Below are 16134 nucleotides of genomic sequence, written 5' to 3'. Positions count from 1 at the left end.
ATAAAACCAAAGTCTTTCATATGTGGTTCTCTTATGTATTTTACATATGTTACAAACACTAAGAAAATGTAGCATGCTGACTTTTATCGTTATTTTTGTCATTTCATTTCAGAAGAGTAATGGCCTGCTTAGTAGACTTTATTTTCACCAACAATGCCTAAGACTTAGGGGGCAACTTTGTTAATGTTTTCCTGCTTCTGATAGTGCTTGGAGTGCCGTGTTTTCTGGAGATCCTCTGATGTTCGTGCTTCCTAACATCTCAGATGCATGGCCCACAAGAGAAAAGAGAACAGCCTCTTTTTTTTTTTTCCCCTTTCTTTCTTTTTTTTTTATTTTTTATTTTTTTTTTCTGGTGGAAGTGGGTTGAATTCTCTTAGATGGCACTCAAATCAGTGCAAAAGGGGAGGGAGAAGTCCTGGGGTAGGAAGGTGGAGGGAAGCGCCTAGAGGCAGAGGGATGGAAGAGCAGGGATGTGACAGAGCAAGGGAAGGTGTGAGACCTTGCCCATGCCACTGGCTGTGGGCTGTTGTATTTGCTCAGTGGTAGGATGAAGATGCACCCTTGGATGGCACAGTGTTCCCTAGGTGCCATTTCCCCTGCGGCTCACTGAGTCTGTCTCACCTGGGCAGCATATGCAAACTTACTGTTGCCTGCCAGCTGAGTGGCTTTTTTATTGATTGTTGTTCCCAATGTAGACCCAGTGTAGAAAACCATGGAGGCAGATGGGGTCGAAGGAGATACCAGGGAATGCTATTGGCATGCTGGTTCTTATCTAGCCCATCCTACTGATTAGTAAAGTCTGTACCACAGATGTGCTATCATGCCATAGCTTGATTTCAGCTACTTTCCAACACCACACCGAAGTTACAACTTAGGGACACTTTTTATAAAAGTTATTTGAAAACTGGTGAAGTAGCTAATGAGGATGCAGGCATCAGCAGGGCAGGCAGGGCTCTGACAGTAGACAGGGCTAGCTTCAGTCCCCTGGCTGTTGGACACAGCCACAGGCACAAGACAAGGTCCCAGCCTACCCAGGAAATCCCAGGAAAGGAAAAATGATGAGCTTTGCATCCAAGCAGCCAGTAGGCTGGAGCAGGGAGAGGTGATCCTCAGTGCTGTTTCATCTCCAGGAACAGAGACCTGGCTACCATTTTCCTCTGCAGAGACATCAGGAATAAGGACAGCCTTGATCCAGCACTGGGGCTTCGACAGCAGAAGCACAAGCCTGGTTTTATGTGTGTGAGTACTAGATTTTGAGTCAGGCTTCCAGGAATGCACCTGAGATGGTGCAGGTGGAATGTCTCAGTGGAGCCTTTTATAGGCATCTATACTGCATTTGTGCTTGAAGTGGAAAGTCCTTCCATTACAAGAAATATCTCCGCAGGTTATCTCAGATGCAGACACAGTGTACGTAAGTGCACACTTTTGTTAGTCAGACTGGCCTCTGCTCAGTAATTATTAAAAACACAAGCCTGTAAGAGTTATCGAGAGGTTGCCCTGGCTGTCCCTCTTGACAAAGGCAGGACAGGTATAAACTAGACCTTTGCTCAGACATAACGGTGTCCTCTGCTTTTAATAACTTTAAGCACCAGGAATTCCCCAAAAGAGGTTCCAGTACATAACCATACACAGCTAGGGGGGTTTTTTCATTATCTAGCTCTTAAAAAATATTATTTAAAAAATCAGCTTTTGCTTCTCCATCCCACACCTGGAAGTCACTATGTGCTGTACAGAGCTCCCCTGTTTTCTTTATTCTTCCTGCAACATCGGAGCTTTCCTGGGAGCAGACCCTTGCTCTGGGGAGGGGCACAGGGAGGGGAACAGGGCTTCCCACCTCTGCCCTTTTTTTCTATGATCTGCAGGGTCATGGTCACATGAAAAGCTGCTATAAAGTCGCCACTGACATTGTGCCTGCTAGTTTTTAATGGGATTCGCTGTGCTGCACTGTAGCTTAAGTTCTGAGCTTTGCCTCTTTCATTCCTCTTCCTTGGACTATAAATACCCCGATGACTGTCTCCTCAGACGTACCTGCGCAGATAACAGATGCTATATACTGCATCAGGAAAACATCACGTGGGTCAAAGCCTGCTATTATTACAATGTTGAGGGTTTTTTTCCGTTATGTTTATTACAGTATTTTTAAATGACCAAACTGAGCTCAGGTTAGTCTCTTGAAAGGTTTGTGCACCATGGTCTGGGTCAATAACTACAGTGTCTCAATAGAGCTGTACTACCTGCAGTCTCTGCACCAGTGCTCACTGTGGCAGCATGCAAGTGATCCGGTGGATTTCTTAACAGAATCTAGTGCACTAGCAGTGGTATTTGACTCAATCAGAGCAACAATTATCAAGCTTTCTCTGTTCTTTTATGTTTTCCATGTTGATGTTGCTACTCAGGGTGCAGGAACAGGAGTGGCCGGCTGAGATTTTCCAGTTTCAAGTCATCATCCTTTGACGTTGTTGCAGCTGGGAGATTCTTGCTTTCTTGCATACCGCTGCTGGGCAGTGGGAGCTGGAAAATGCTTCAAAGAGATTAAAAGATGGCACATTTTTTTCATTTAGGATTTCCTGACCTTTTCCAGAACATCATGCTGTCCTCATTACACTGTGGTGTTTGTGTAACCTCGTTCAGTCTGTAAGAAGAAGGGAAACAAGAGAAAACCCTATCACTGTTTATGGTTTTAAAAATTAGAATTTCACCAATATTTCGGTGAGAGAGTGAATGTGGCACAATTTATTTTGTTCCACTTCTAGGATTGGACCTCTAGGAGTGGTTTTCTTTCTTGAGAACAGCTTTTTCAATGATAAATGCTGTTTCAATAAAATTTTTTTTGTGACTTGGTGGACTGAATTAAATAATGTTTGAAACAAAGCAAAAAGTATTTATCTTTAAGGAAAAGGTTTTGTTCTGAAAAATTCAATTTAGAATTAATTTGAATTTTCTTTCATGAGGCTTTTTATTCCTTTTTGTATTCATAGAGCCATTCTATGATTCTATGATTCTATAGACTGATAGAAGGGTTTGGGTTGGAATAAACCTTAAAGCTCATCCAGTTCCAACTCCCTGCCATGGGCAGGGACACCTTCCACTAGACCAGATTGGTCCAAGCCTTGTCCAGCCTGGCCTTGAGCACTGCCAGGGATGGAGCATACACAGCTTCTGTGGGCAACCTGTGCCAGTGTCTCACCACCCTCACAGTAAAGAATTTCTTCTAAATGTCTCATTTAAATCTCCCCTCTATCAGTTTAAAGCCATTCCCCCTTGTTTTATCCATACAGGTCCTTGTAAAAAGTCCTTTCCAGATTTATTGTAGGCAGCTGGCATTTCATCAACAAATTTCTCTTGTTTCACTGGATAGAAATAGGAGAAACATCGACCTGGAAAATAAGGAATCCTTCAGTCAGTACCTCTTAGCTCTTACCCACAGGCATTTAAAAATAAAATAATTAAATGGTTATTTCACTGGCCTATGCTCTATCATTAACAGAGCACAGAATATGTAGAATAAATATTTTAATTTTCCAAACCATAAACTAGTAAAGATGAAATGAACCAACCATTTTCTCTTAAATGAATTACCATATTATTGCATATGGATTGTATTAATGAATTATTTTTATAGTATTTCAGGACCTGTAAGTACCTGTGACTACCTGCATGCCTTGAAGCAACATAAATATCTAAATAGGAAAAAGAAAGTGAAATGTAAAATATAATTAAAATTCTAAAAGAAAATCTTCCAACTCAAATATTTTCAGATACTTAATTAACGAATATTTTAAAAAATACCATTTTCAGTCAGTAGTATTTTAATCTATGTTAATATTTCAATAAATGTTGAAATTTCCTCTGAAATAATATTACCAACTGTGATGAACTTTACCCAACTCATCCAAAGTACTTCATATGTGAAGCTTGTGAACATAAGAAATGTATTTGTTTTGAAGTTGAGTTTTTCTCATAACTGTTCATCACTGTAGTAAGATTTTGGGGTCACTTCATGACGGGAAGGAAGGAGGAACTTGTCTGTGTGTGCATGAGCTGTTCTCTTGAAGTAGCTGGAGGAAAGCATTAATCTGAGATGGTTGCTCCTGAACTGCATGAGGCCAGCATGGTTAGGCTGGGAGCAGTGGATCATGTTCCCATTGGGTACCCACGCTAACTCTTATTAAAATCACAAGAGTAGACATGGAAGTGACATCGCTGTTGGAGGATTCAGTGCAAGCAGCACCCTGAGGTGCCAATACATCATTGGCTGGCTGAGGCTGGGGACTGTTCCAGGCACTTTACCTGTGGCCACCTTGATGGTAGCCTGTGGGTGTTTACTTTATGGGCAGAGGTTGTTGTATGTAGCAGTGGACCTGCAATGGAAAAGACATTTTTATCGATAGGAGAAGTTTTTTTACCATTTTTAATTTGAGATGTTTTGTGAAGCAAGACTTCAAATAATGTTAATTATTTGAAATAGTAAAATTAACCCCGTGTTAGGGAGAGGGCTCATGTATTCTTCAGCTCATCTGGAGAGCTCGTTTGGTGACTTCTTCATTGGTTTAGCAGTTTTTGCATATTTTTAGAAGTATAAAACCAAACAGATCTATAAACAAGAAACAAAACAGCTGTAAGCAGAAAAGTAAATACAATGTTGTTAGCTCAGCATTGTTTATCTACAGCTAAATCGTCACTAACTTCCTGTATTTGATGTACTTTTACAATGTATAGTCATAATATGTATAAGAGAGCTCCTCCTTGATTAATGGCTTCTTTGCCTGGGACCGAGGTCATTGCTTCCACTACCAGTTTCATCAGAGCATTTTGGACAATATCAAACTTTCTGTGCCTGGCAGGCCAGAAAGAAGAATGACTTTGTTCGTACAAAGTGTGTTTAATTTTATTTTTTTATAAACTGGTTCCTTGTTCTTTTTTATCAGAGCTAATCTCCATCCAGAGCTCTCCTTCACTGCAGAAGACATTTGCAGGTGCGATCATCACTGAGGCAGATCTTCAGAGTATGCACAAGTAGTAGATTTAGTAGTTTGCAGGTTCCCATCCAGCAGGCTGCAGCAGGGAGAAGGCTCCATTGTGTTTTTGTACTGTGCATCAGGTTAACAGAGATTTCATGCTGGATTTTGAAAAGAGAGGTATTTCTGTTCTGAATTGTAGGAGGAGCTACAAATATCCATAGAGTTTTACCCTTGAAAACTCTTTTTGGTATTTATAGGCTAAACATGACCTTTGATTGAAAGGTTTAGACCATTTTTAATGTCCATTTTTAGAGTGCCTAATACATGATGTTCTATAAAATCTTGCAAAATACCTCAAGCGCACATTTATCCCAAAATAATTTGTTAATAAACAGCAATATGTATTGGAACAGTTGTGAGCTGCTGACAAACAGCTTTGGTATAATGTCGCAGCATGACTGTTTCAAAGCCATGACAGCTCCTGCATCTCAGTGGCATAAACATTGCTTGTGTGAGATCACGCAGTCATTCTGTCATGGTTGTGAGGAAAGTTCAGTCCAAAAATGGACATTTTTTACTTTCTGCTGAGTTGTGTGAAATTTGCACTCTGGCAACCAGAAACAACTCTGAATCCCCAGATGCACATCAGCAAGCTACAAGGTCAGGAGTGATGACAGCAGAGGACTGGGGGACCACCACACTGTATGAATGCTCCTCTCTGCCCTGTATCCTCCCCAGGAAATAATTCTTTTCTGGCCCAGGTTTTTGTTTTCCTCTTGGTTCCTGGTTTAAAGAGGAGGCAGCACAGTGCCTGGCAGGGTGAGTGCCCATGCCTACTTGTTGCATGGTCTTGTCACTGGGAGGGCAGGATGCAGCGATGCGGTGACACCAGATCCTGCACACTCCACAAACCATCTTTTGATGTTGAGCATCATCTGAGGCTGCTCACAAAGACAGTGCTGGGTGCTGATGTTGCTTATACGTTGTCCCCAAGCACCTCTCCTCTGTCTTCGGTGTGTTAGGGGAATCCCCTTACTTCTAGGGGGTGTTAAACAATATAGAAATATAGATCTCTCCAGCTTTTTTATTTTCCCTGGCTTAAGTTTCTGCTTACTCCTCCAGTGACAATTCATATATGCCAGTGTAACTGAGGTCAGTATTTGGCTCTCTGTGCCTTTTTCATCATCTGCAAACTGGAGATAGTAGTGTTTAGCAGGGCTGGGTGAATAATTCATGGCATGGCTCCTTATTAAACAGATGTTGCCTCTCTGTTTACAGATAGTCTGCAAATGGATTGCATTTTTATTTTAAAATTTATTTGTTGTTCCAAATTATTCACCAAATACTTTCTGTAAATTATTTTATTGGCCTTTGATGCATTCAGAATGTGAATTTGAAGCCTGCCTTATATGAGTATTTGATATTGCTGGTTACAATTTTTTACTTCAGCAACTGTGCCTCCCAGCAAACTTGTCTCATAGAGCCTCCCTTAAAAGTAATACAAGAATGGCACAAACATGCTAAGAGTGAATGGTTAGGGAGTATTCTTTTTCTTTTACTGTTGATACAGATCTAATACTAATCTGGCTCACTGGATGTTTTGAAGATCAGAAAGATATTTTCTGAATGTGAAATGCTCCTTAACTAGACAGTGATACTCCAGCCCTGGCCACTCTTTCTTCCTGTGCATTCAGTAACAGGTGGTACATGATGGTGTATGGTTCAGCTATTGCTGAACACAGGGCAGGAGGTAAGCACGAGAGGTAGTACTCTGCTGTGCTCAGAGCCCCAGGACCAAGCAGGGATAGAATCATAGAATCAGAGAATAATTTGGGTTGTAAAGGACCTTAAGATCCTTAAAGACCTTAGTTCCAACACCCCTGCCATGGGCAGGGGCAGCTCACACTAGACCGTGTCACCCAAGGCTCTGTCCAACCTGACCTTGAACACTGCCAGAGATGGAGCATTTACTGCTTCTTTGGGCAACCCATTCCAGTGCCTCACCACCCTCACAGTAAAAAACTTCTTCCTTATATCTAACCTGAACTGCCCCTGTTAAAGTTTGAACCTGTTACCCCTTGTTCTATCACTACAGTCCCTAATGAAGAGTCCTTCCTAGCATCCTTGTAGGTCCCCTTCAGATACTGGAAGGCTGCTATGAGGTCTCCACGCAGCTTCTCTTCTCCAGGCTGAACATCCCCAACTTTCTCAGCCTGTCTTCATACGGGAGGTGCTCCAGCCCCCTGATCATCCTTGTGGCCTCCTCTGGTCTTGCTCCAACAGCTCCATGCCCTTCTTATGTTGAGGACACCAGAACAGCACACAGTGCTCCAAGTGAGGTGTCTTGTTTATTCCCCATGCCACAGGTGTTTGTATAGAGGCATCTGAGCCAGGCTCTGAATTGAGCCGACTTCAGCGGCTGAAGTAGCTCTGCATCGCTCTGAGGATACATTACAAGTGCTGGCAACTGACTGGTAGTGTTGGGATGGATCAGTGCCCCCGTCCTCCAACAAATCTAGTTTAAAGCTGCCTTGACCAGCTTGGCAAGTCTCCTACCAAAAGCATACCAAAGCATGATCTTCAACCATGCATGACCTTTGATCCATGAGACTAAGTCTGTGCTAATAATGAAAATGAGCTAAGGCCCAGATCAATAGTATGGCATAGTTTGGTTCTCATCCATATGAGAACTGCATGGCTGAACTCCTTTCCTTACTGAAAGATGTCCATACTGACTTATGGACATGGCTTGTGAGCTGTGCTAAACTCCAAACCCTTCTTGGGAGACTATCCTAGGATGCTGAACCTGTGCCACAGACTGTACAAGCACTATAGACGTGTGGATGTCCCTGTCTTTGGGTCCTGGATAGTTTACAGCATCTCTTCAGTGTTTGAACCAGTTCTCTATTACAGTTGTTTGTTAGGTGTGTTTGATTTCAACAGCATTGATGATGGTGGTTTGGAGAAGTTATGTTAAAAATCTTGCTCAGATTACAGAGCAGAATTGCTCCTCTGCCCGCCCGTTCTCCAACTGCAGTTAGAATGCAGTTTCTAACATGTTACCAGAGATGTGGAGCACAGGGTTTCCTTCTCCAGCTTTTATTTTATTTTATTTTATTTTATTTGCAGTAGTTTTGTTAGCCATTGTACTGAAACACCAACCTGTACCATGTGAAGAGATGGATAGGTGCTGTGGGACTAGTACAGCTGTATGAAAATGCCCTCCTCCCACTGTAGCTGGTAAGAGGTGGGGTTGATTGTGGCAGCACTGAAGGCATGATGTCAAGAGATCCCATTGCTGTAACCTGCATCTGGAGAGAGGCAGGTGGGGATTGAGGGGCCCTTCTCATCAGATTAATCTTGCTTCTTACTTAAATCATTGCCCTTTCCATCCGCAGCTGTTGTGAAGGAATTGAGGTTGCAGAGGCTGGTGGTGATAAGGAAACCTCTCACTGGCTCATGAAGGGGATCACTTGGCCTGTGCCAAAGTAGAAAAGAACTGAAGAGGAGGCATGTTTTGGGTTTGGTTTGGTTTTCATTACACAAGGGTGCTGGTGAGATACGTGAAGCCTGGGGGACAGGATGAGGGGAGGCTGAAGATGTCTGTGTGGTGTCCTGAGCTGATAAATATCTCCTTGCCACTGAGAGAGAGGATGTCCTCTTTTGCCCCATATCTCCAGGTATCCCACCAGTGCCTTGGAAGGCAGAGGTGGAGAGGGAAAAGTTGCACCCAAGTCAAATCTGAGTAGTGGGCTATATTTGACAGTTTGGAACGAGGGCAGCACAGGTCTATTTGTCTTCAAAGCCACAGCTGCCAGGTGGATAAAGGAGTGGTTTTACATTCTATGGCATCTCATACAGTGTCATTTTGTTCTGAGCAGATAGGCTGGGGCCTCCTCTTGATATACTGCTGGATTCACTGAACTGCACAGCGTTTAGCGTGCAATGGAGAATGCCAAAGCAACATGTAAGCACCATCACAGGATATACGGTAAGTGATGCTCTATGCTGCTAACAGAGGATTGCAATATCCTACATGGCCTCAGACTGTGCATGCAGCATGGTGAAGCAAGGAGGAGAGCCTGTTCTTGTAACAAATAGCACCATTGCCCAGAAAATGGTCACAGGACAGTGGGCTTGAATGGATTGAGCTGTAACTTTTAGAAACAAGTAGTTCATGTTTTAGAAGCACGCCATGATGGGAATTAGGGTTGGGTGTTAAGGGCTTGCAGTGGATATAGATTGCTTTTCAGTTGTGTTTTCCATGCAAGGATCTTGGTGCACTCTGCAGCCAAGGCAGTAAAGTAGAGCAGAGCAGGTCAATACTATGCTGTGCAAGCAAAGGGAGATGCATGGTGATTTCAGGGCCATTCAGATCCTTTGACTTGTACTTCCAGTCTGAGGATTGCTTTAACAGGAACAGCTTTTCCAAATGACACCTTTACACTTTCCCAGATTGGCAGCAGATACAGGAGAAGGAGAGTATCATGGTGTCTCTTCCCCAGTAGGTACTGTACTGCATAATGTCCCTGAGAGCCCAGCCACAGCCTTAAATATCAAAAGAGACTTTGTTTTATTCCCCCCTACTTCAGTGGTGAATTTCTCTTAAAGAATTTGAGTGATTTTCCTGGTTTACTCAGAAATTTTACAAGGGAGGCTCTGACCCTCTCCAAGCCTCTGACACTTTACATTCTGCCTATTGGGCACAACAGAGTGGCTAGCCTAAACTGAGTACTGTGTATTAGTGTGCAAGCAGAAAAACAATGAGTGTTAATCTGCATTAATTCATTTTTATTAGATATTGCTTTAACAAGTATTCCATAACAATGAAACTCAGCCCCACAGTGGAAGTTAGTCAGTGGGGAATTAGTACCAAAGATGTGGAATATCAACTAGAATTAATTATTTTCCCCTACAACAGTAAAAAAATAGCAGTTGGTTTTGTTAGCACTTTCTTTGTAAGGGTTTGAAATTTTCAGAAAAAAAAAATTCCAGAATTCAGTTTTACATGAAAAGATGGGACGCAGAAAAATCCTGACTACTTTTATTATTAATGTACACTAGAAGAATGAGAAAATTCCCTGTCACAGGTATTTCTGGAACACATGCCCCTTCATCCAATGGTCTTGTAAATGGTGCTAATGCAGTCCAGCTGCAGGATTGTTTTTATCATTACAAAAGTGCTTGTAGTCTAGGACACTGAGAAAAATTTGTTGTAGCCAGAATCTGCTTCAGCCAGAATCTGCCTCAGCCAGGCTCTGAGTGTAGTTCATTCCTTTGTGTCAAAACAGAGATGCAGTTGCTTCTCTATAGATCATGATGTTTTTCAAACAGTTGCAATACATTATAGTCATAAATCATAAATAGTTTTTAATGTTCATGTTGTAGATGAAGTATCTGAGCCCCAGTTGATTTGTAAGCCTTGAGTTCCTGTGTGGCATGATAATAAAACCAGTGACAAACAGCACTGACAGTGCTGTACCCAAACCATCTTCACCTTGTGTTAGCTTTTGATCCTCTGTCATCTCAGGGTCTCTGTGCACAGGATAGCAGACTTTCCCTGGCTCATTAGTCTCCAGTACACAACAGACATAGGGAGACATTTATGATACAGCAGTTTTTATAAGGACATAATCATGTAATGTCAGTATCTTCCTTACATGAAGTAAAATGCCTAACTTGTGCAGACCAGTCCCACAAATCTTCAGCTGTCCAATCTGACCAATCTGTCCAATCTGATGCACAATTAAAGTCGTCAGTTCAAGTCTGCCCTAAAAGCTAGGTTGTGTTTCATGTCAATTTAGAGTATACTCTGTAAGATGGTATTCTTTGGTCATGCTGACAACTTCTATCAAATACGAATGGAATGTTAAAGGGCATTAGCTTTTTATGCATTTGAAAAGGTAGGGGAACATAGGCTCAAATGCTGTCCACAACATGATGACAATGCACTTGCTTTTAAGTAATTCTGAAGTATTGAGTTATTGCTTTAACTGGCTTGACTGTATCTTCTTCCCAAGGTCTTTTACTCAGAAGTAGAAGATGACAAAGCAGTTAAACAGCTCTCACATGATGTTCCCCTGAGTTTGGATATGCTTAGCATGGTAAGTGTTCCTTTTCATCAACAGTCAAAGCACTGGAGAGGAATTTGCAAGTTGGAACTTGCAACTGTCTACATGTTGCTGGTTTGTTAATTATGCTGAGCATCCAAGCCCCTGATCTGGTCTGGGTATCAAGCAAAAGGAAATCACAATGGTTTTCTGTAATCCAGTCAATGTGATATACTTTTGCTCCTTGTTGCCATGTAAAACTATTGGGATTTGCTTGTGTCTTCCTAGTACTGACCTCTGGAATCTACAAAAATAGAACTTTTAATTTTGAATATGCATTTTCTGTGCACTTCCACACATGGATGGGGAATTGCATGACTTTCTGCACAGTTAGAGTTACAATATCAGTGTATGTGTATTGCAGTGCCTGACACAGGTAAGTGAGTGAGGTAAAGGACACACATCATTTTCAGTGTATTTTTTGTCTCTGTATGGGACTGTGGCCTCCTGAGAAACAGTTTAATAGTGCTGCCTTTGTTGCAGTTGTGCAAGTCGATCTCCTAGAAGATTCCCTCAACTTCTGGGTTTTTTTGAACAGGAAAGCACTTCTTTTTCTCCTTGCTTCTCATTTTTCCTCTTTTCTTTATTTCTATTTTTCCTTTTATCTCTGTTTTGTTTTCTTACTTTGTTTTATTTCACTCCACTCTCCCCTTTTCTTTCCCCCTTCCCCTTCCCTTTTTCTCATCAATTTCCCCTTCTTTTTCCATTTGTGAACGAACACTGGCCATTCTCTTCTGCTGCACAGCTGAGCAATTACTGCTGAGATGAGAGCAATTCCTCTGTGCTTCTGGATGGTTTTAATACTGTCTGCTTTAAAAGTGTATTCTCAAAACATGCTGGTGTTTGCTTAGTGCAAAGAAGCTGCTCTTTGAGTTCATCAAGGCAGGAACAGAGATTTTCCAGCCTCTGCTTGCGCAGAGAGCAAAGGAGTGTTGCTGTGAGGGGGGCACTTTCATACTGTGCTCTGCAAAGGGCAGTCTGTCCGCGAGACAGCAATGTTACCAGCACAGGAATCAAAGGCTTATGTGTGCACAAAGGGGCATTGCAGGCTTTCCAGTCTTTATTTGGTGATCCTTCTTCTCAATTCAATTTTTTTTTCACCTTTTTCTTCTGCTCATCTTCATTCTCTTTATTTCCTCACCCTGCTTCCTTCAGTCTCCCCACATGAAGTTCAATGAAATGCGTTCACTGATATTTCCTGATCCCTGCTGGGCAGTGCTCAGAAACCTTCCCCGTGAGAAGTGTGGTTGAGAGGGATGCTCAGATTTCCTGCAGTTTTCTATCATTCTGGTTGTCAATTCTGACTTCTTCAGGTTTCTGGGATCATGGTGAATGAAAAAATATTGTTGTCATGGTATATTACTTCTTTCTTTTGGCATTATTTTCCCTCTTCTGATCTTTATCTCTGTATTCCTCACTCATTTTTTTTTCCCCCAAAATCCCATCCTTACTAGTACTGCCAGCAAAGATCAAACAGCCCATTGGTTTTTTATCCTAATCCTGACAGCAGCAATTCTTACTCACAAGGAGAATAGAGTCTGTATCCCAGCACTCACGCAGATGAATAAAAGCCACATAGACTATTACATACTGCAGCATTGACTTCGTTTTAATCCCCTGACCTGTTACTTATGTGTTTTTGCCATCACTTTTTGGTATGTTACTTCATTAACAAGCTCTATTTTGCTTTTTCCCAGGGTCAACTTGAAGGACAAGCAATTTTTGTAAGTATTGCTTCATGTGAACCTTGGTCGCAACTGTGATTTAGAATGAAATTGAACATTTCTGACCTGCTCTTTCCACATATTCACACACAAAAGTTGATGTCAGATGTTGGTCCTACTTAGCACTTTTATGGGATCTTTTCTAGTCAAAATGTGGGAAATAGTAGTAAAGCTCAAAATCCAGAGGTGAAGAAGGTGGTGTAGGTACAGCAGCTCACTTTTCAGCAATGGATAAACTTTTCTCTCAGACATCAGAAGTGTTTATGCTTTGGTTTGCTGGAATAAATTTATGTAAAAGTGATCTATACCCAGGCAGTGAGGACTTACAGGGATCAGGGACAGCTGGGTAGCAGACACACAGTAACAGGAAAGAACAAATGTCTGGCAGTGGGAGAGAAGACAGAGAGGGAAAATCCTGAGCCAGGAGACAGAGGGGGAAAAACCTGAGCCAGTCCAGCTAAAGGCAAGGAGGAGGAGCACAGCAAGAGGCCAGCCATGCAACGCCCAGGAGGAAGGAGTGGGAGACTAACAACTAGTATAAAACAGGTTTGAAAGAAAAACCAGCCCTTTTAATGGCTTTGCAGCTGGTGAATTATTCAGATTAATTCTTTCCAGTCCTGTACTCCGTCCAGTCTGCTTCCTATGAACAGTCAACTGGTTGGGTTTATTGTGGTGGCGGAAGCAAGCAGGAGCTACTCAGGTTTGTGTAGGGGAAGGGCAGAAGTTTCAGTGTTTAACCAAAATCCCTAACATCAACTACGTCCTGCAAACTTTTCTGAAAGCTGTTCTAGGAATGGAGAAATCTCACAAAGTTGGTAGATCTCACATAGCTTTCATAGTCTGAATTAGGGGAAGTTTGCTTGGGCTATAGGAGGCTGGTGTTCAGATAGACCTCAGGATGCACTTGAACAAGGACTATCTGGTTCAATCCCAGCTGAGCTGAGTCTGGATCATGGCATTTCAGAGTTGAGGTTCCATGCTGGGCCCTATTCTTCTGCTTGATAAAAATAACACTTCCGAAGGCTACTTGTGGAGAAGTATGACTGAGTGGGATTAATCAGCTCCCAGCTGTCATTAGTCCTCAGGAAGTGGTGTTCTCGCTGAAATGCTTTCTGTTATATTCATACCAAACTCAACAGAAATCTGCAATTGTTTTGTGGTTAAGCTTGCATAATTCATGTTTCCTTCACTAAGCCTCCGCTCCCAGTGCTGAGTACGACGCTCCTACTTTCTCTGAGGCTTCTCTGGACCATGCAAGATTGTCATAGGAAGAGCTGAACTGCATTGACTGTTTCTGTGTGTGTGTGCCTGTGCCTGTGTGTTAGTAAAGTGGATAATATATTATAGCTGTATTATATCATCTTAGAATAGAGAGCATGTAAGTGAGAGCAGCCAGGAGAAGTACAGATGCAGTGTAATTTAATAAGGCAGTCATTCTACTGGACATAATCTCCGAGAAGTTGAGCACAAATATTAAAAAAAAAAAAAAAAAAAAAAAAAGAAAGAAAAAACCCAAGAATGAAGAAAAAACCCAAGAAAAATTAGTTGACATTAAAGGTGCGAGGTCTTAGGTCAGGCACAGCACTACGGAGAGCAATATTGCTCCTTATCAAATCACCAGACACACCAGTACGAAATGAGGAATGACCAGTGGAGACCAGTAGTAGAGGGAAGGAGTTGTGAGGGAATCAAGTGTCACGAAACCCAGCTCAATTTCTGCAGCTGTTCTGTAATCCAGGGTTTGAGGTGTTTGGTGATTTTTTTATTAAAACAAAACAAATCAGAAAACAGGTTTTCTTGGGAAAATAATCTGTGATCCTGGTTTCTGTGAGGCAGCTTACTGCACTCACAGCGGTTTCAACACACTGGTGGGAGGGCAAGCTGTGTGGCAAGGCAGGGAAGGATATACGATTTCTGCGTTCACCTGACTCCTACGCTACAGAAAAGGCATCACATTGCTTCCCGCCATTCAAGAATGTGAGATTGTGATGAAAGGGTTTTAGCAAGAATGTTGTGTAAGACAAGAAAGCGAGGTTGTTGCTTAGTAAAACTTCATTGGCAATGTAATGTCCAGTTTGAGGTATCATGCTCCAAAATATAGAGGCAATCTGAGTAGAAAGACTACAAAAATGATGGGGATCTAACTCTTCTACATTAAATCCCTGATCTGTGAGGGCACTGTGTGTCTTTTGCAGTGGAAAAAACTTGAGTTTAGGACCCTTCTCCTAAATACAAGGAAAAAAAAAAAAAAAAAAGAGGTGAAATATGTACTCCCACGTTCCTATACGGTACAAGGAAATGTGTTTCTTCTTTAGAACCTCATTTGAAAGTGTTCTGGTATGAGATGGGTATTCCCTGAGATTGCCACAGGTTAGGATAGCTTGATGGTGTCCTGAATCTTTACCTGTTCACTAATGTCTTGATCCTAGATTAGAAGGTACTTGATCTCAAAGATATCCTCAGTTTGTCCAACACCTATGCTCATGGAGAGGACATTGCCAGAAGAAAGAGACAGATAGCCATGTGTGTGAACAAGAAAGCACTTTACTGAGGTTTTGAGGGTATACGTATTGAGCTTAAATACCTAAGTAGATATTAGGACTTTGATCTTCATTGGCCTTGCGATCAATGAGATTTGTTCTTTTTAGTTTATTGTAGACTTAAGTATTAATAGAGGTAATAATAGGAGGTAAGTACCTCAATATCCCACTCTCTGAGGAGGCCAAGTTCCTGAATAATGTGAAAGCAGTAAGACACATATTAGCGGATTTTTTTTCCCTCGTAAGAATGAATGCAATGAAGAGGGATATCGGCAGGAACAAATGCATGCAATTTAAATACAGATGGATAGTATGTGTGACATGGAGGAGGGAATGGCAGGGGCCGGGTCATCGGTATTGTCATTAGGAGGAGGTGACGGGTTTTCAGCAACCAGCTTTTCGGAACGCATTTTGGAAGACCTCAGTCACTTCAGATATACGAGGCTGAAAGACCAAGATAAATCTTTTGGTGTGAATTTCCCTGCTGCCTTTCTCTGGGCAGTTACTTTTCCAGCATTGTTATAATTTCTCTCAGATGAATCCAGATCATTCAAGCAGATCAAGGGTGAATGATGGAAAAACAGGATAATGGTCAGGTGGCCCATGTTCATATGAAATCAGTGACTGAGTTCCAAAACCACAGATAAACGACAGATGACAGGGTGTTGCCAAACAATGTTGTAGTAATAATGTAAGTTGTCCAAAGAGTAGAGAAGGAGAGTTTGTCCAAAAGACCATCATAAGGAAATGTAGCAATTAATAAAATTTTGGTGTTGTTTACTATTTTACTGAATCTGGA

General features: G+C 41.9%; 1 protein-coding gene across 1 annotated transcript in view; it reads left to right on the top strand.

Moving 5' to 3' along the window:
• Positions 1-16134, top strand: part of EGFLAM (EGF like, fibronectin type III and laminin G domains) — a 76302-nt gene that overhangs the window by 9523 nt on the left and 50645 nt on the right. The window contains exons 2-4 of the mRNA XM_030469871.1: positions 8843-8952; positions 10982-11065; positions 12769-12795. Of these exons, the coding sequence (XP_030325731.1) occupies positions 8843-8952; positions 10982-11065; positions 12769-12795 (221 nt within the window). The remainder of the gene's footprint in view (positions 1-8842; positions 8953-10981; positions 11066-12768; positions 12796-16134) is intronic.

The sequence above is a fragment of the Strigops habroptila genome, chromosome Z (assembly GCF_004027225.2).
Source record: "Strigops habroptila isolate Jane chromosome Z, bStrHab1.2.pri, whole genome shotgun sequence".
Taxonomy (NCBI): Eukaryota; Metazoa; Chordata; class Aves; order Psittaciformes; family Psittacidae; genus Strigops; species Strigops habroptila.
Note: the sequence above shows the minus strand (reverse complement) of the source record. Positions and strands in the feature narration are given on the sequence as shown.